This window comes from Sebastes fasciatus, chromosome 21, assembly GCF_043250625.1.
Source record: "Sebastes fasciatus isolate fSebFas1 chromosome 21, fSebFas1.pri, whole genome shotgun sequence".
Classification (NCBI taxonomy): Eukaryota; Metazoa; Chordata; class Actinopteri; order Perciformes; family Sebastidae; genus Sebastes; species Sebastes fasciatus.
Window position 1 is genome coordinate 24821560 of NC_133815.1, and position 20267 is coordinate 24841826.

At 42.0% G+C, this 20267-nt stretch overlaps 2 protein-coding genes across 2 annotated transcripts; both read left to right on the top strand.

Moving 5' to 3' along the window:
• Positions 1-425: 425 nt before the first annotated feature.
• On the top strand, positions 426-20039 carry LOC141760103 (uncharacterized). Its single transcript, XM_074622753.1, has 5 exons — positions 426-594; positions 1837-2127; positions 17813-18142; positions 18340-18422; positions 18544-20039. Exons 1-5 carry the CDS (start codon positions 426-428, stop codon positions 18703-18705), a joined length of 1035 nt encoding a protein of 344 aa, XP_074478854.1. The 3' UTR covers positions 18706-20039.
• On the top strand, positions 4592-16817 carry LOC141760062 (scavenger receptor cysteine-rich type 1 protein M130-like). The gene is made up of 10 exons (XM_074622707.1): positions 4592-4682; positions 4801-5094; positions 7242-7553; positions 7647-7808; positions 10999-11157; positions 12129-12440; positions 12534-12821; positions 14970-15281; positions 15375-15659; positions 16696-16817. The coding sequence occupies exons 1-10, from the start codon at positions 4592-4594 to the stop codon at positions 16815-16817; spliced, it is 2337 nt and encodes a 778-aa protein (XP_074478808.1).
• Positions 20040-20267: the final 228 nt, after the last annotated feature.

Sequence of the window (20267 nt, forward strand, 5' to 3'; positions counted from 1 at the left end):
ATTATACTAATATTTATTGTTACCATTGTTTATTTATACACTACTAATCACCTGTTATTCTGATTGATCTTATTAGTAAGTATTTAATAGTAATATCAGTAGCAGTGTTAGTCGTAGCCTATAGATTGAAAGCATGATCGCTAAAAGGGAGGAAGACATTTCATTGTACATTATGTTATATTATATTATATTATACAGGGACCTCTGTATTATAGATTATTAATTATAGATTAACTATCCAGAGTCTAAGTAACTGGAGAATAAACTTTATTTTTCAACTACTCGTAGATCATAATCCCTTTAATATATAACGACTCGTTGAAAACGGTTGAGAAATGTAGCCGTTATAGTGCTTTTTATCCAGAAAAACAGCAGCTCCCCCGTTCACTTATATAGGGTTACAGGCCAGTCTTTCCAGGTCCAATATGGCGCCCACATTGACGTATTGCCGCAACGGGCTGAAGCTTCCAATGCAGCATCTATGTATATATTTCTATGGGAGAGACTATCGTGACTTGCTGGGCGCGCCGACCCAGTATGATGCCCACCCCTACTCTGCTTCTGTTTTGCTATACCCTTCCAGGCGTTCCAGGCGTCTGCTGAACGCTAACATTACCCTAGTTATAATGCTAACCAGCGCAGTGAACTAGAAAGGCCCGAATATTGGTAGTTTTACAAAAATTGATGGTGAATCAAAGTTAATTTAATAATGAAATAGCATACAAAAATTACAAAAAAACGCACTGTCGTTGATTCATAGTGGCCAAACGGCGGTACTACAACTTCCGTGTCCGTCACGTGATGCCATTGGGCCGATTTTTAATATTTTTTTTTACAAAAGAACCAAGATATTGCTACTGATGGGCAATATACACCAAGTCAAAGTTATGACAAGCATTATTGTGTGATTAGTTAAAAATCACACAAAATCACAGTTTTGCAGTGTTATTTGTGCACAGTTTAGTTTGAAATGGTCAAGTTTCTGAGAAATAAAAAGGCAGCTAGCCATAAATAACTAATTATTTATATAACAGGCAGCATTTTTAATTTTTGTATAGCTTGAACTTGTTATTCTTGAAGTCACTGAGAATTGAGAAATAATAAACCCTTTTTAGTAAAATATGTTTATTTGCAAGTTTAGCATGAATAAATGTTTGTGTTTACATTTTTTGATATAACTTTTTTAATTATAAAAACTCCATAATCTTATACACACTGTATTCTTTTTTCATGATATAATTTACCCTACCACCTTTATTAGTGCACAGCGGACTGGAGTAGATCCTGAAATTAGTAGCGCTATGTACTGAATCGAGGATCTATTTTGAATCTAATCGTGACCCCTAGAATCAAAATTGAATCTTGAAATAATGGAAGATTCACACCCATATTTTACTGCATACTGCTGACTAAATGAAAGATTAAGTTTGAAGACTGTAAACACTGAAATATACTCAAGCAAGACGTATCATATGACTGACTGGCTGGTCTCAAGGCACCCCACCATCCGCTCTAGCATCTCTGAAAACATGGCAGCAAATTTCCAAACAGGCATTATTTGGATAAACTGACCACATATTGGGAAATCTAAATGTTTACTTTATCGCATTAATAGATATTAAAACTAAACTAAAACTAAGCCAGCGGCTCCGTCACATCTCCAAAAAGTTACTTAAACAATAAATATTTGTGTATTTCTACAGGACTCCAGGCTGAAGAAAATCACCACTCAACAGGTAAATAAAAAAAAGAGAAATAGAGAAATAAAGTCAAGTCTCAGTTTAATCTTTTCTTAAATTCAGTTCTTTTACTGACGACTCTCTTGTTTCTGTTCAGAGTCTGTCAGGTTGGTGGGAGGAGACAGTCGCTGTGCAGGAACACTGGAGCTGAAACATCAGGGAGACTGGAGACCAGTGAATGAACGTTACTTTGACTGGACCCTGAAGGAAGCAGCTGCTGCCTGCAGAGAGTTAGATTGTGGCTCTGCTGTGTCTGTAGGACGGAGAAAGGAGTCCTCATCCAGATCTGTGTGGAGGATCAGGTTTTACTGTGTTCAGTCTGGATCTGCTCTGAGGGAGTGTGCAACATCAGATTACTCTGACTCCATCCTGGATCTCACCTGCTCAGGTAAGCCCATCTGTGACATCATCTATGACAGTAATGTTTCCAGTATGTTCCTTCCTCCGTCACAGTAACAGTCGGTGGTTTCCATTGGACTGAACTGTAAAGTCATCCAGAATTAACATTAGCGATATCTACAACTACATTTTGACTAGTCGTAATTACATTGAGACTAGTCCGAGTTCTTATTCCAGATATCTATAACGTCATTGTGACTAGTCAGAGTTCTTATTCCAGATATCTATAAGGTCATTGTGACTAGTCAAAAGGACATTTAGAGATATCTGTAGTTCAGTCCTGACTATCCTAAATAACAGTTACAGATCTCTCAAACCTCATCATGACTAGTCAGAGTTGTTGTCATGACGTTGCTCATCAAGGCTTCCCATTGGATATCGGCCCGACAAAGCATCTGAACAGTGTCAGCAGAAGATTTTTCTAACTTGGATAGTTTGGTAAAGTTGGGAAGATTCACAGATTCAAACTTCCCGGATCAATAACTCATCAGACAAACATAGTCAAAACACCGACGAGGGCTCTTTCTAACCGTAGTGAGGCCCTCTGAGCTGGACTCACGACATCGGTCACTATGTGCAGCTGGCTGTGAGACGAGTGGTCGGGGACCGCTGTGGATCAGATAGTTAGAAGATTAACATGAAATAGAAAGAGCTCATCATCGAGAAATCTGACCAACGAGAGCTTTGTTCACTAGAGAGTTGTGGTAGAAATTCTTAGCCTATTAATTAGAATTACAGTTATGACTAGTCAAAACAGAGTTGCAGATATCTCTACTGAATCTCCTGTCTAGCTATTAAATGTTAAAACAGCTTGCCGTAGAAGTGGGCTTGTTTCTGAAAGCTTCAAACTCTCCACAGACTGCTGAGCTTCACCTGACAGGACACACCTGTCTGTCTGTAGGCATTTCCTATTTCACAGTTCGTACATCCTCCATTCCTTTCCTCGCCTCCTCTCCTCTGGTCTTAGTCCCGCCCACGAGAGATGCGAGCTGAGGAGGCGAGAAAGAGACGCGAGGAAGAGAGGAGTTGAGGCAACAGGCTTTTCACAAAATGAGACCTTGGAGCCTCGGAGCCGTCATTTTAAAGCCACATCAGTTAAATATGACGTGTGGCACATTGCCACGCCTCTTTGCTACGTCACAGGTGTCTCTGTTCTCAGTTCCATTTCATTAATTTGTGTGTTATTTTAACTAAATTCTATATTCACAAATCAAAATTCTTCATGACCATGTCAGACAATATATTTCCTATTGATCTGAATGTACAAACCAAAAAGCTACTAAAACATATAAACCACTGTAAGCTTTACAAGATATTTATCTAACTTTTATTTATTATTTAATCTCTTTTATTACAACCTTTAGTCCCCGTGGCGTGTTTGTAATTGTGGACTTGAGTTGTATACACAAGTGTTTTAAACTTGACAACTGCCTCAATAAAGTTGATAACAAATTTTTAAACAAACACAGGTGTCGAGAAGACTTACGCAAAGTATACACAGCAAGCCTCCTTGCTCCTCCTGATGCATTTTAGGAATTGGGATGTCCTTCAAGATGGAGCGCTGAGAGCGATTTCTGGATCACAAGCTAGAGCATCGAGGATCAAGGAGGCACAAAATCAGGTCCATTTAGTTGAACGGAGGGTCAACAAATGTAGAAAAACGTTTAAACGGAAACGGTGGTGCATTGAAGACTCTGTTGTGCTACACCAGGGGTCAGCAACCTGCGGCTCTGGAGACACATGCGTCTCTTTAGCTCCTCTCCAGTGGCTCCCTGTGGATTTTTAAAAAATGTTGTGGAAATAAATAACTGTTTTTTTGCTGTGAGGGAGTGTGCAAAATCAGATACCTCTTCCTCCATTCTGGATCTCACCTGCTCAGGTAAACCCATCAGTGACATCATCTATGACATCATCTAATAATGTACCCAGGTTGACACACACATGTGCCAGCTAGAATGACAACAGACTGTCTGAGCAGCCATGATGGAGTCTGATGAGTTGCTGCCTCCGTAAATCAGCTGCTGAATGCACCAAGATGTTTATTCTCTTCCTGGTTTCCCATCCATCCCCCTGCCTCTACCATTGACCCTCTTCTAGCCACTGTCAGTGAGCAGTGAAAAGATGTGTCCTGATGATGAACTCATGTTGGAACTGTTCTGAGTCCAGTTTGAATCACTGAATTGTTGTTTCATGACATCTTTTTATTGAGTGTCTGGAGTCTTTTATCTCTCTCTATTTTATCTTCTGTCATCTCTCCAGACTCTGTCAGGCTGGTGAATGGGACTAGTCTGTGCTCAGGCAGACTGGAGGTGAAGTCCAACCAGTCTAGCCGGTGGTCCTCAGTGTGTGAAGCTGACTTTGACCAGCAGGATGCAGAGGTGGTCTGTAGGGAGCTTGGCTGTGGGGCTCCTTCAGTCCTCCAGGGGGCGCTCTATGGAGAAGTGGAGGATCCAATGTGGACCAAAGAGTTCCAGTGTAGAGGAAAAGAGTCTGCTCTCCTGGACTGTAGAAGCTCAGGCTCAGATAGAAACAACTGCTCAACTGGCAAAGCTGTTGGACTCACCTGCTCAGGTAGAAGAGGAGCTGCAGCTCTGATCTGGTTCATTTCTGTTCTAATGAAACTCACTTTATTCTTTTACTGATGACTCTCGTTTCTTTTCAGAGCCTGATGTCAGGTTGGTGGGAGGAAACACTCGCTGTGCAGGAACACTGGAGGTGAATCATCAGGGAGACTGCAGACCAGTGGGTGAACCTTACTCTGACTGGACCCTGAAGGAAGCAGCTGTTGCCTGCAGAGAGTTAGATTGTGGCTCTGCTGTTTCTGTAGAACTGAGAGAGGAGTCCTCATCCAGATCTGTGTGGAGGATCAGTTCTGGCTGTGTTCAGTCTGGATCTACTCTGAGGGAGTGTGCAACATCATATACCTCTGACTCCATCCTGAATCTCACCTGCTCAGGTAAGCCCATCAGTGACATCATCTATGACAGTAATGTTTCCAGTATGTTCCTTCCTCCGTCACAGTAACAGTCGGTGGTTTCCATTGGACTGAACTGTAAAGTCATCCAGAATTAACATTAGAGATATCTACAACTACATTTTGACTAGTCGTAATTACATTGTGACTAGTCAGAGTTCTTATTCCAGATATCTATAAGGTCATTGTGACTAGTCAAAAGGACATTTATAGATATCTGTAGTTCAGTCCTGACTATCCTAAATAACAGTTACAGATCTCTCAAACCTCATCATGACTAGTCAGAGTTGTTGTCATGACGTTGCTCATCAAGGCTTCCCATTGGATATCGGCCCAACAAAGCATCTGAACAGTGTCAGCAGAAGCTTTTTCTAACTTGGATAGTTTGGTAAAGTTGGGAAGATTCACAGATTCAAACTTCCCGGATGAGTAACTCATTAGAGAAACATAGTAAAAACACCAACGAGGGCTCTTTCTAACCGTAGTGAGGTAGACAACGAGCTACAAGCTCGTTTTAATCACAACGAGCCTTTAGTCGTCCTAACTGGACACACAACATCGGTCTCTATGTGCAGCCGGCTGTGAGACGAGTGGTTGGGGACCGCTGTGGATCAGATAGTCAGAAGATTAACATGAAATAGAAAGAGCTCATCATCGAGGAATCTGTGGCCAACGAGAGCTTTGTTCACTAGAGAGTTGTGGTAGAAATGTACAGCCTATTATAGTTTTATTGTCTCCAGACACACTTTATAAACCCATACGGCTGCAATGCAGCGCCAAAATATGTTTGAATAGCTTCACCCCCCCCCCTTCCATTCCTTTCCTCGCCTCCTCTCCTCGGGTCTTAGTCCCGCCCACGGGAGATGCGAGCTGAGGAGGTGAGGAAGAGACGCGAGGAAGAGAGGAGTTGAGGCAACAGGCTTTTAACAAAATGAGACCTTGGAGCCTCGGAGCCGTCATTTTAAAGCCACGTCAGTTAAATATGACGTGTGGCACATTGCCACGCCTCTTTGCTACGTCACAGGTGTCTCTGTTCTCAGTTCCATTTCATTAATTTGTGTGTTATTTTAACTAAATTCTATATTCACAAATCCAAATTCTTCATGTCCATGTCAGACAATATATTTCCTATTGATCTGAATGTACAAACCAAAAAGCTACTAAAACATATAAACCACTGTAAGCTTTACAAGATAGTTATCTAACTTTTATTTATTATTTAATCTCTTTTATTACAACCTTTAGTCCCCGTGGCGTGTTTGTAATTGTAGAATTGAGTTGTATACACAAGTGTTTTAAACTTGACAACTGCCTCAATAAAGTTGATAACAAATTTTTAAACAAACACAGGTGCCGAGAAGACTTACGCAAAGTATACACAGCAAGCCTCCTTGCTCCTCCTGATGCATTTTAGGAATTGGGATGTCCTTCAAGATGGAGTGCTGAGATCGATTTCTGGTTCAGAAGCCGGAGTATTGAGGGTCGAGGAGGCACAAAATCAGGTCCATTTAGTTGAACGGAGGGTCAACAAATGTAGAAAAACGTTTAAACGGAAACGGTGGTGCATTGAAGACTCTGTTGTGCTACACCAGGGGTAAGCAAACTGCGGCTCTGGAGACACATGCGTCTCTTTAGCTCCTCTCCAGTGGCTCCCTGTGGATTTTTAAAAAATTAGTGTAAATAAATAACTGTTTTTTTGCTGTGAGGGAGTGTGCAAAATCAGATACCTCTTTCTCCATCCTTGATCTCACCTGCTCAGGTAAACCCATCAGTGACATCATCTATGACATCATCTAATAATGTACCCAGGTTGACACACACATGTGCCAGGTAGAATGGCAGCAGACTGTCTGAGCAGCCATGATGGAGTCTGATGAGTTGCTGCCTCCGTAAATCAGCTGCTGAATGCACCAAGATGTTTATTCTCTTCCTGGTTTCCCATCCATCCCCCTGCCTCTACTATTGACCCTCTTCTAGCCACTGTCAGTGAGCAGTGAAAAGATGTGTCCTGATGATGAACTCATGTTGGAACTGAGTTTGAATCACTGAATTGTTGTTTCATGACATCTTTTTATTGAGTGTCTGGTGTCTTTTATCTCTCTCTATTTTATCTTCTATCATCTCTCCAGACTCTGTCAGGCTGGTGAATGGGACTAGACTGTGCTCAGGCAGACTGGAGGTGAAGTCCAACCAGTCTAGCCGGTGGTCCTCAGTGTGTGAAGCTGACTTTGACCAGCAGGATGCAGAGGTGGTCTGTAGGGAGCTTGGCTGTGGGGCTCCTTCAGTCCTCCAGGGGGTGCTCTATGGAGAAGTGGAGGATCCAATGTGGACCAAAGAGTTCCAGTGTAGAGGAAAAGAGTCTGCTCTCCTGGACTGTAGAAGCTCAGGCTCAGAGAGAAACACCTGCTCACCTGGCAAAGCTGTTGGTCTCACCTGCTCAGGTAGAAGAGGAGCTGCAGCTCTGATCTGGTTCATTTCTGTTCTAATGAAACTCACTTTACTCTTTTACTGACGACTCTCTTGTTTCTGTTCAGAGCCTGTCAGGTTGGTGGGAGGAGACAGTCGCTGTGCAGGAACACTGGAGGTGAAACAGGGAGACTGGAGACCAGTGGGTGAACGTTTCCCTGACTGGACCCTGAAGGAAGCAACTGTTGCCTGCAGAGAGTTAGATTGTGGCTCTGCTGTTTCTGTAGAAGGCAAGGCAAGGCAAGGCAAGGCAGCTTTATTTGTATAGCACATTTCAACAACAGGGCAATTCAAAGTGCTTTACAGAAACATGCAAGAACATTGCGACAAAATGCAAAAGAACATTAAGAAATAATTAAAACAGTTATAAAAACATAAAAACATTAAAACATGAAAGATTAGAAAATAAAAACAAGCTAAAAATAAAAGCTATGATAGAAGCTAAAATTGCATAAAACTCAAAAGAGTAAAAGTTATAGTGCAGTGTCAGATCATTATCTGGTTTAATTAAAGGCACCCGCAAACAGGAAAGTTTTAAGCTTTGTTTTAAAAGAAGTGAGAGTTGGAGCGGTCCTGCAGGGTTCTGGGAGCTTGTTCCAGATATTTGGTGCATAAAAACTGAATGCTGCTTCTGCATGTTTAGTTCTGACTCTGGGGACACTAAGCAGACCTGATCCAGATGACATGAGAGGTCTGGATGGTTCATAACACAGCAGAAGATCAGAAATGTATTTTGGCCCTAAACCATTTAGTGCTTTGTAAACCAGCAGCAGTATTTTGAAATCAATTCTCTGAGAGACAGACAGCCAGTGTAGAGACTTCAGAACTGGACTGATGTGATCCACTTTCTTGGTCTTAGTGAGGACTCTAGCAGCAGCGTTCTGAATCAGCTGCAGCTGTCTGATTGATTTTTTAGGAAGACCAGTGAAGACGCCGTTACAGTAGTCAAGTCGGCTGAAGATAAATGCATGGACTAGTTTTTCCAAATCCTGCTGAGACATCAGTCCTCTAATTCTTCTTATATTCTCCAGGTGATATAAGGCTGTCTTTGTAATTGTCTTAATATGGCTGTTGAAGCTCAGGTCAGAGTCCATCACTACACCAAGGTTTCTGGCTTGGTCCGAGCTTTTTAACATCACAGATTGTAGGTGAGCATTAACCTTTAATCTTTCTTTTTTAGCTCCAAAAACTACGACCTCAGTTTTGTCTTTGTTCAGCTGAAGAAAATTCTGGCACATCCAATTATTGACTTGTTCAATGCACTCACTCAGTGCTTGTATTTGACTGTAGTCTCCTGGTGATAGAGTTATGTAAATTTGTGTGTCGTCTGCGTAGTTATGGTAATTTATTTTGTTGTTCTCAAAAATCTGACCCAGTGGGAGCATGTAGATGTTAAACAAAAGAGGCCCCAAGATGGAGCCTTGGGGAACTCCGCATGTGATTTTGTTCAGCTCAGATTTGCAATTACCTATAGACACAAAGAAGTCCCTGTCTTTTAGGTAGGATTTAAACCAGCTGAGTGCTATGCCAGAAATACCCACCCAGTTTTCCAGTCTGTCTAGTAATATATTATGGTCAACCGTGTCGAATGCAGCACTGAGATCCAGTAAAACTAAAACCGTAGTTCTACAACTGTCTGTGTTCAATTGGATGTCATTGAAGACCTTATCAAGAGCAGTCTCAGTGCTGTGGTTTCGTCGAAAACCTGACTGGAAGACATCAAAAGAGTTGTTTAGTGCCAGAAAGCTATTTAATTTTTGAAAAACTGTTTTTTCAATTATTTTAGACAAGAATGTAAGATTTGATATTGGTCTGTAGTTATTTACTATTGATGAGTCCAGATTGTTCTTTTTGAGGAGTGGTTTGATGACAGCCATTTTCAGGGCCTGTGGGAAGACTCCTGAAACAAGAGATGCATTAACAAGCTGTAAAAGCTCTGAGACCATACAATCTGATACTTTTTTGAAAAGGGCTGTTGGCAGAATGTCAAAGCAGCATGAGGAGGATTTTAGATGTTGTATGATTTCCTCCAGGTATGTCTGATTTATTGGATAAAACTGTGTCATGTTATTTGCGCCAGGTTTAAGTGGACGCAGGGGAAACAAACATCCTGTACCTGCTATGGAGGAAGTGACTGCTTGTCTGATTTTGTGAATTTTTTCTGTAAAAAAGGAAGCAAATTCATTGCAGGCCCTGGAGGATAAAAGTTCAGAGGCTACTGACACAGGAGGGTTTGTTAGCCTGTCGACAGTAGCAAACAGGGCACGTGCATTGTTATTGTTTTTGGTGATGATGTCAGAGAAGAAGGACCGCCTGGCATTTTTCAGTTCTGAATTATAAATGCAAAGTCTCTCTTTATAGATGTCATAATGAACTTGTAGATTTGTTTTCCGCTACTGGCGTTCAGCTTTTCGACACTCTTTTTTCATTTCTTACCAACATGGTATTTCTCCATGGAGATTTTTTCTTACCAGAGACAATCTTCACCGTGGTGGGTGCAATGCTATCAATAACATTTGTCATTTTAGAATTGAAATTATCTACAAGCTCATTGACAGAGGTCCAGGGGAGGGTGGGTGTGGAAGAGAAAGCCTGAACAAATTGATCACTGGTATTTTCAGTGATATATCTTTTTGTGATTACCTCTGTCTTATCATTTCTGTGCACAGGAAGAGTACTCTCAAAGAATACACATGAATGATCAGACAGAGCAACATCCATCACTACAACCTTGGAAATGTTCAGGCCCTTTGATATGATTAAGTCCAAAGTGTGTCCCCTATTGTGTGTGGGCTCTGTCACATGCTGACTCATTCCATAGTTATCAAGAACCTGACAAAGTTCTTTGGCCCCTCTGTCCTGTTGGTTGTCAACATGGATGTTAAAATCACCAACAATGACTACACAGTCAAAGTCAACACAAATTACAGACAGCAGTTCAGTAAAATCATCAAAAAAGTTTGCACAGTATTTAGGTGGCCTGTAGATATTGAGAAACAAAGCTCGAGAAGAGGAGTTCAGCTGAAGAGCGACATATTCAAAAGAAGCAAAATGTCCATAAGATATCTGTTTGCATTGGAGAGAATCATTAAACAATATGGCAACTCCACCTCCTTTCTTATGCATTCTGGTTTCGCTCATAAAACTAAAGTTTGGAGGAGTTGACTCGATAAGAACAGCTGCACTGTTATTTTGGCCTAACCAAGTTTCAGTTAAAAACATAAAATCAAGCTTGTGCTCAATAATAAAATCATTGATTAAAAAAGTTTTTCCTGCCAAAGACCTGACGTTTAACAGGGCTAGCTTTAATGTGCTAGAAGCATTATTATTATTTTTTGGGACATGGTTTGGCTGGCAAGGAATCAATGCTAAATTTGATAAATTAGCACAATCAGTAAAAATCTTCCTGTTTCTTTGCAGGTTCACCATTATTTTTCTACTACTTACTAGAACATAGAAGGGAGTCTGAAGTCAGATCTGTGTGGAGTATCGGGTCTGACTGTGTTCAGTCTGGATCTGCTCTGAGGGAGTGTGCAACATCAGATACCTCTGACTCCATCCTGAATCTCACCTGTTCAGGTAAGCCCATCAGTGACATCATCAGTGACATCATCTATGACAGTAATGTACCCAGGTTGACACACATGCACCAGCTAGAATCACAGCAGTCTATCTTTGCAGGCCATGATGGAGTCTTTTGATCTGCTAGGTAGTCGGTGTTACACGGTGGTCGGGCACACACCCATTACATGACGTCCCCACCTTCCCCAACGTCGTCTTGCTTTTTTTTACAGAAATAAAACCCGTTTAGTTCATTTTGGCGTATCAGCAGCATGTTATCAATAGATAGTCTGACAACGGACGCTACAGTGTGAAAGTGAATGCATCTGCTCCGTAAGGAGTCAGCTCAGAGTAGCAGGAATCAGATTTCACACACACGAGACGAGAGAGAGAGTTGACAGACAAGACGATGACGGAGGATTTGGTGTCAAATTGAAAAGCAAACGTGCCTATTTGGCAATATTTCACATTTAAACCCAAATGCTATGAGGGGACCAAAACGTGAATGAGGTAATCGCTGCGAGGAGGATGGAGCGGTCACAGCCGGTGTGTGGCGCAGCGGCGCCTGGTAAACCCCTACAGCCCCTCAGCGAAAGCTCTACTGGAGAGGGGAGACACACCGCCACCAGATGGTAAAGATCAGAGTCAGCGCGCTACACATGTTGACCGTCATCTGTTCTTTTAAAATGTCCAGTGTAATCGGTAACACACCAATGTTGTCATAAGTTTATTAACCGGTGGGAACATTTCCTCACCGTCACATCACTGATATGAAACATACATGTCTGCTGCTTCAGGAGTTCCCTCGGCCAACCAGACACCAGCCTGAAAGGACTCCTTCTTCAGCTTGACAGCTTTCTAATGATGAACTCATGTTGGAACTGTTCTGAGTCCAGTTTGAATCACTGAATTGTTGTTTCATGACATCTTTTTATTGAGTGTCTGGTGTCTTTGATCTCTCTCTATTCTATCTTCTATCATCTCTCCAGACTCTGTCAGGCTGGTGAATGGGACTAGTCTGTGCTCAGGCAGACTGAAGGTGAAGTCCAACCAGTCTAGCCGGTGGTCCTCAGTCTGTGAAGCTGACTTTGACCAGCAGGATGCAGAGGTGGTCTGTAGGGAGCTTGGCTGTGGGGCTCCTTCAGTCCTCCAGGGGGCGCTCTATGGAGAAGTGGAGGATCCAATGTGGACCAAAGAGTTCCAGTGTGGAGGAAAAGAGTCTGCTCTCCTGGACTGTAGAAGCTCAGGCTCAGAGAGAAACAGCTGCTCAGCTGGCAAAGCTGTTGGACTCACCTGCTCAGGTAGAAGATGAGCTGCAGCTCTGATCTGGTTCATTTCTGTTCTAATGAAACTCACTTTATTCTTTTACTGACGACTCTCTTGTTTCTGTTCAGAGCCTGTCAGGTTGGTGGGAGGAAACACTCGCTGTGCAGGAACACTGGAGGTGAAACAGAGAGACTGGAGACCAGTGAATGACCGTGACTCTGACTGGACCCTGAAGGAAGCAACTGTTGCGTGCAGAGAGTTAGACTGTGGCTCTGCTGTTTCTGTAGGACGGAGAAATGAGTCCTCATCCAGATCTGTGTGGAGTATCAGGTCTGACTGTGTTCAGTCTGGATCTGCTCTGAGGGAGTGTGCAATATCATATACCTCTGACTTCATCCTGAATCTCACCTGCTCAGGTAAGCCCATCAGTGACATCATCTATGACAGTAATGTTTCCAGTATGTTCCTTCCTCCGTCACAGTAACAGTCGGTGGTTTCCATTGGACTGAACTGTAAAGTCATCCAGAATTAACATTAGAGATATCTACAACTACATTTTGACTAGTCGTAATTACATTGTGACTAGTCAGAGTTCTTATTCCAGATATCTATAAGGTCATTGTGACTAGTCAACAGGACATTTATAGATATCTGTATTTCAGTCCTGACTATCCTAAATAACAGTTACAGATCTCTCAAACCTCATCATGACTAGTCGGAGTTGTTGTCATGACGTTGCTCATCAAGGCTTCCCATTGGATATCGGCCCAACAAAGCATCTGAACAGTGTCAGCAGAAGCTTTTTCTAACTTGGATAGTTTGGTAAAGTTGGGAAGATTCACAGATTCAAACTTCCCGGATGAGTAACTCATTAGAGAAACATAGTAAAAACACCAACGAGGGCTCTTTCTAACCGTAGTGAGGTAGACAACGAGCTACAAGCTCATTTTAATCACAACGAGCCTTTAGTCCTCCAAGCTGGACACACAACATCGGTCTCTATGTGCAGCCGGCTGTGAGACGAGTGGTCAGGGACCGCTGTGGATCAGATAGTCAGAAGATTAACATGAAATAGAAAGAGCTCATCATCGAGGAATCTGTGGCCAACGAGAGCTTTGTTCACTAGAGAGTTGTGGTAGAAATTTACAGCCTATTGTAGTTTTATTGTCTCCAGACACACTTTATAAACCCATACGGCTGCAATGCAGCGCCAAAATATGTTTGAATAGCTTCACCCCCCCCCCTTCCATTCCTTTCCTCGCCTCGCGTCTTAGTCCCGCCCACGAGAGATGCGAGCTGAGGAGGCGAGGAAGAGACGCCAGGAAGAGAGGAGTTGAGGCAACAGGCTTTTAACAAAATGAGACCTTGGAGCCTCGGAGCCGTCATTTTAAAGCCACATCAGTTAAATATGTGTGGCACATTGCCACGCCTCTTTGCTACGTCACAGGTGTCTCTGTTCTCAGTTCCATTTCATTAATTTGTGTGTTATTTTAACTAAATTCTATATTCACAAATCCAAATTCTTCATGTCCATGTCAGACAATATATTTCCTATTGATCTGAATGTACAAACCAAAAAGCTACTAAAACATATAAACCACTGTAAGCTTTACAAGATATTTATCTAACTTTTATTTATTATTTAATCTCTTTTATTACAACCTTTAGTCCCCGTGGCGTGTTTGTAATTGTAGACTTGAGTTGTATAGACAAGTGTTTTAAACTTGACAACTGCCTCAATAAAGTTGATAACATTTTTTTTTTTTAAGAAAGGTGCCGAGAAGACTTACGCAAAGTATACACAGCAAGCCTCCTTGCTCCTCCTGATGCATTTTAGGGATTGGGATGTCCTTCAAGATGGAGCGCCGAGAGCGATTTCTGGATCACAAGCTGGAGCATCGAGGATCGAGGAGGCACAAAATCAGGTCCATTTAGTTGAACGGAGTGTCAACAAAACATAAAAAAAATGTTTAAACGGAAACGGTGGTGCATTGAAGACTCTGTTGTGCTACACCAGGGGTAAGCAAACTGCGACTCTGGAGCCACATGCGTCTCTTTAGCTCCTCTCAAGTGGCTCCCTGTGGATTTTTAAAAAATTAGTGTAAATAAATAACTGTTTTTTTGCTGTGAGGGAGTGTGCAAAATCAGATACCTCTTTCTCCATCCTTAATTTCACCTGCTCAGGTAAACCCATCAGTGACATCATCTATGACATCATCTAATAATGTACCCAGCTTGACACACACATGTGCCAGCTAGAATGACAGCAGACTGTCTCAGCAGCCATGATGGAGTCTGAGGAGCTGCTGCCTCCGTAAATCAGCTGCTGAATGCACCAAGATGTTTATTCTCTTCCTTGTTTCCCATCCATCCCCCTGCCTCTACTATTGACCCTCTTCTAGCCACTGTCAGCGAGCAGTGAAAAGATGTGTCCTGATGATGAACTCATGTTGGAACTGTTCTGAGTCCAGTTTGAATCACTGAATTGTTGTTTCATGACATCTTTTTATTGAGTGTCTGGTGTCTTTTATCTCTCTCTATTTTATCTTCTGTCATCTCTCCAGACTCTGTCAGGCTGGTGAATGGGACTAGTCTGTGCTCAGGCAGACTGGAGGTGAAGTCCAACCAGTCTAGCCGGTGGTCCTCAGTGTGTGAAGCTGACTTTGACCAGCAGGATGCAGAGGTGGTCTGTAGGGAGCTTGGCTGTGGGGCTCCTTCAGTCCTCCAGGGGGCGCTCTATGGAGAAGTGGAGGATCCAATGTGGACCAAAGAGTTCCAGTGTGGAGGAAATGAGTCTGCTCTCCTGGACTGTAGAAGCTCAGGCTCAGATAGAAACAACTGCTCACCTGGCAAAGCTGTTGGACTCACCTGCTCAGGTAGAAGAGGAGCTGCAGCTCTGATCTGGTTCATTTCTGTTCTAATGAAACTCACTTTATTCTTTTACTGACGACTCTCTTGTTTCTGTTCAGAGCCTGTCAGGTTGGTGGGAGGAGACAGTCGCTGTGCAGGAACACTGGAGGTGAAACAGGGAGACTGGAGACAAGTGGGTGAACGTTACTCTGACTGGACCCTGAAGGAAGCAGCTGTTGCCTGCAGTGAGTTAGATTGTGGCTCTGCTGTGTCTGTAGAACAGATAGAGTCCTCATCCAGATCTATGTGGAGTATCAGGTCTTACTGTGTTCAGTCTGGATCTACTCTGAGGGAGTGTGCATTATCAGATACCTCTGACTCCATCCTGAATCTCACCTGCTCAGGTAAGCCCATCAGTGACATCATCTATGACAGTAATGTTTCCAGTATGTTCCTTCCTCCGTCACAGTAACAGTCGGTGGTTTCCATTGGACTGAACTGTAAAGTCATCCAGAATTAACATTAGAGATATCTACAACTACATTTTGACTAGTCAGAGTTCTTATTCCAGATATCTATAAGGTCATTGTGACTAGTCAAAAGGACAGTTAGAGATATCTGTATTTCAGTCCTGACTATCCTAAATAACAGTTACAGATATCTCAAATCTCATCATGACTAGTCAGAGTTGTTGTCATGACGTTGCTCATCAAGGCTTCCCATTGGATATCGGCCCAACAAAGCATCTGAACAGTGTCAGCAGAAGCTTTTTCTAACTTGGATAGTTCGGTAAAGTTGGGAAGATTCACAGATTCAAACTTCCCGGATCAATAACTCATCAGACAAACATAGTCAAAACACCAACGAGGGCTCTTTCTAACCATATTGAGGTAGACAACGAGCTACAAGCTTATTTTAATAACATTTTAACGAGCATTTAGTCCTCCAAGCTGGACACACAACATCGGTCTCTATGTGCAGCTGGCTGTGAGACGAGTGGTCGGGGACCGCTGTGGATCAGATTGTCAGAAGATTAACATGAAATAGAAAGAGCTCATCGAGGAATCTGTGGCCAACGAGAGCTTTGTTCACTAGAGAGTTGTGGTAGAAATTTACAGCCTGTTGTAGATTTATTGTCTCCAGACACACTGTATAAACCCACACGGCTGCAATGCAGCGCCAAAGTATGTTTGAATAGCTTCACTCCCCCCCCCTCCATTCCTTTCCTCACCTCCTCCTGTAATTACAGATATCTAGAATTACAGTTATGACTAGTCAAAACAACGTTGCAGATATCTCTACTGAATCTCCTGTCTATTAAATGTTAAAACAGCTTGCCGTAGAAGTGGGCTTGTTTCTGAAAGCTTCAAACTCTCCACAGACTGCTGAGCTTCACCTGACAGGACACACCTGTCTGTCTGTAGGCATTTCCTATTTCAGTTTGTACATCCTCCATTCCTTTCCTCGCCTCCTCGCGTCTTAATCCCGCTCACGAGAGATGCGAGCTGAGGAGCCGAGGAAGCGACGCGAGGAAGAGAGGAGTTGAGGCAACAGGCTTTTAACAAAATGAGACCTTGGAGCCTCGGAGCCGTCATTTTAAAGCCACATCAGTTAAATATGACGTGTGGCACATTGCCACGCCTCTTTGCTACGTCACAGGTGTCTCTGTTCTCAGTTCCATTTCATTAATTTGTGTGTTATTTTAACTAAATTCTATATTCACAAATCCACAATATATTTCCTATTGATCTGAATGTACAAACCAAAAAGCTACTAAGACATATAAACCACTGTAAGCTTTACAAGATATTTATCTAACTTTTATTTATTATTTAATCTCTTTTATTACAACCTTTAGTCCCACTGGCGTGTTTGTAATTGTAGAATTGAGTTGTATACACAAGTGTTTTAAACTTGACAACTGCCTCAATAAAGTTGATAAATTTTAAAAAAAAACACAGGTGTCGAGAAGACTTACGCAAAGTATACACAGCAAGCGATATGAGAATAAAAGTCATTGTATTATGAGAATAAAATCATAATATCAGTATACATATGTATGGTAGTGTAGTAGTAGTAATTTTACGTGTTATTTTCTTTTTTTCTCGTAAAGTTCTGACTTTATTCTCGTAATATTCTGACTTTTTTTCTCGTAATATGAGTTTTTCTCGTAAAGTTGTAACTTTATTCTCGAAATCTCAAATGTCCCCCCCCTCAATGTGGCCTCATATCTCACTGCAAATGTTTTGTGGCTCCAGACAGATTTTTTTTTTTTTTTCTTTCCTAAAATCGCTCTTTCGATAGTAAAGGTTGCGAACCCCTGTGCTACGCAAATGCACTGCCTTTATAATACGACGGGGTTTGTGCACGTCTCTGCTGATTGGGTTACACCTCTGACACACCCACCAAATGAGCGGAAACGCACCTCAAAAGCCTGTTGTTCACCATTTCGAGGAAACACGCCGTTCAACCCGGAAGCCGTAGCTAACCAGCGCGCACTGTTTTTCTGACTGAAGGTGCCCCCGGCTCTCAGCCAATCATCTCTCTGTGTTTACAGACCTGCTGCTTCAGCCCAACATCTCTGGGTCCTCCTCCGTGGACGGGGTCTCCGAGGCCCAGCAGCAGGGGTTTCACGTGTTCAGGGGCTCCGCCTTCAACATCAGCTGCTCCGTCCAGCCACAGTACCCAGGAGGCTCCTTCCGGCTTGCCTTCACCTCCTCCAGCTCAGCACTCAACTACACCAAGCCAGCTGTCAATCACTCCGCCCACTTCCTGTTTCCTGCCGCAGAGCCCGCCCACCAAGGAAACTACCGCTGTGTTTATCACGTCTATGTTTTTTCTCACGACTTCTTCTCTGAGAGCCGTCCGATCTCTCTCACCGTCGCAGGTAAGATTCAAGAAGTGATTTTAGATTTCAGGTCACTACAGTTTGTGTTTAACGGGAGCTGTTGGACTCGTGATGTCATGTGATGTGATGTGATGTGATGTGATGTGATGTGATGTGATGTGATGTGATGTGATGTGATGTGATGTGATGTGATGTGATGTGATGTGATGTGATGACTGTCCATGTTTTTTGATTAGATCTAAGGCCTTTCATCATCAGAGCGATCGTCCTGCCGCTGATTCTGCTGTTGGCGAACATTGGCCTTTACTTCTACTATAAGGTACTGACACGTCTGTTGTTCAGACTGCTGACTGACATGAAGCACTCAGTCCGTGTTTATTGAAGTGAAGAGAGAGGAGTGATGCAGGAAGTCACATCTGTGTGCTGTCATGTGTCTCCAGGCCAAAAGGGGGCAGAGGCCGGGCAGACGTGAGAAGGCTGAGCCGGATTATTATAACCTGGGTGTTCCTGCAGCTGAAGGAGGGCCGACTGAAGGAGGAAGGAGCTCGGGGAGCAGAGCAGCACCTCCAAGGAGCTCATCTCACATCCAGATGGATTTATAACACACAACCCAGCAGCAGCTCATTTTAGATGAATGTTCCCTTTAAAAGGTCCCACATTGTAAAAAGTGAGATTTTCATGTCTTTTTATATTATAAAGCAGGTTTAAGTGCTATATAAATACTGTTAAACTATCAAAACGCTCAATATATGGAGAAACACACACAGCCCGCATTCAGAAATTGTGCGTTTGAAACGAGCCGTTAGGATTTCTGTCCATTTGTGATGTCACAAATATACAATATTTAGATAATTTGACGGTTTTAAATGTAAACATTCGAAATGTGTCCAAGTTTATTTCCTGTTGCAGTGCATGTGAATGACATTAGATGACAGGAAGTAAACATGGACCGAAACTGTTGCCTAGCAACGCAATTCTGTTGCAATTCAATTGAAATGCACTAAAACTGAGCGTTTCAGACAGAGGGTGAATACAGGTATATTCAGTCAGACAGTATGAGGAAAATAAAGTTTTTTTTTAACATTACAGCATGTAAACATGTTCTAGTAGAAACACAAAATACAAGTATGAACCTGAAAATGAGCAAGTTAGGGACCTTTAAACAAGAAGGCTGGATTCATTATATCACTTTATATACTATATTTGTCTTACTCTCAACATGAAAACCAACAATGTGTTAGTCTTTTCATACTTTCTGACTTTCTGTCAGAACGTATGTAGCCCATTGGTTCCTACCGAAGATGTAAATCTATAAAAACACCTCACAAACATAAAGTGTTATTGAAAACTAGACTTGAAAGCAGGAATACCGGCAGGAGTCTGACCCAGGCCGATCGGGAACAATGCTATATATTACATCAAAATAACTGAAACATTGCTATATATCCTTTAAACTCTGTGTTACCAATGTGCAAATCAAATTTGAAGACAATTGAAGAATGAAATCCTGAGATAAGAGTAAAAACATGTCACAGAGCCACCGACTGTTGGATCTGGAGATCTGGAGCACATCCAGGGTTGGTGAAGCACATCTGCTGCCACGTTGACAATCTGTTGATGTTTGTGATTCACCAATATATATATAATGAATGAATCAAAGTCATGTAGCGAGAAAACAAAGTACAGTATTAAAAGCCAGAGACTGTTTTCACACCCGTTTCATCTTATTAGTGACACGTGAACTTTATAACCTCACTTTAGCGCTCCCTTGTGGTTCACATGGCTCATTTATTGTTGGAAGCACACACCACATTAAGCTAAAACAAATAACCATAATAATACAAATGGGTGCAAAAATAAAAGAGTACTAACAGCTTGTAGTGTGATGAAGGAATTTTAGTATTTTGCTTAATTTTGTACATAAAGACAATTTATAATTGAGGATTTTACTTTTACTCCTTTTTTTTCATATGAAGGATTTGCTTATTTCATAAGGATTTCACTTAATGTTGTAATCAAGGATTTAGCAAATTTTTATAATTAAGTAATTTACTTATAATTTTAAGAATTTTACTTAATTTTATTTCATTAGAATCTTCCTTTTTTTGTACATAAAGAGTTTACTTAATTTTGCACTCAAAGAATTTACTTAATTTGTATGATT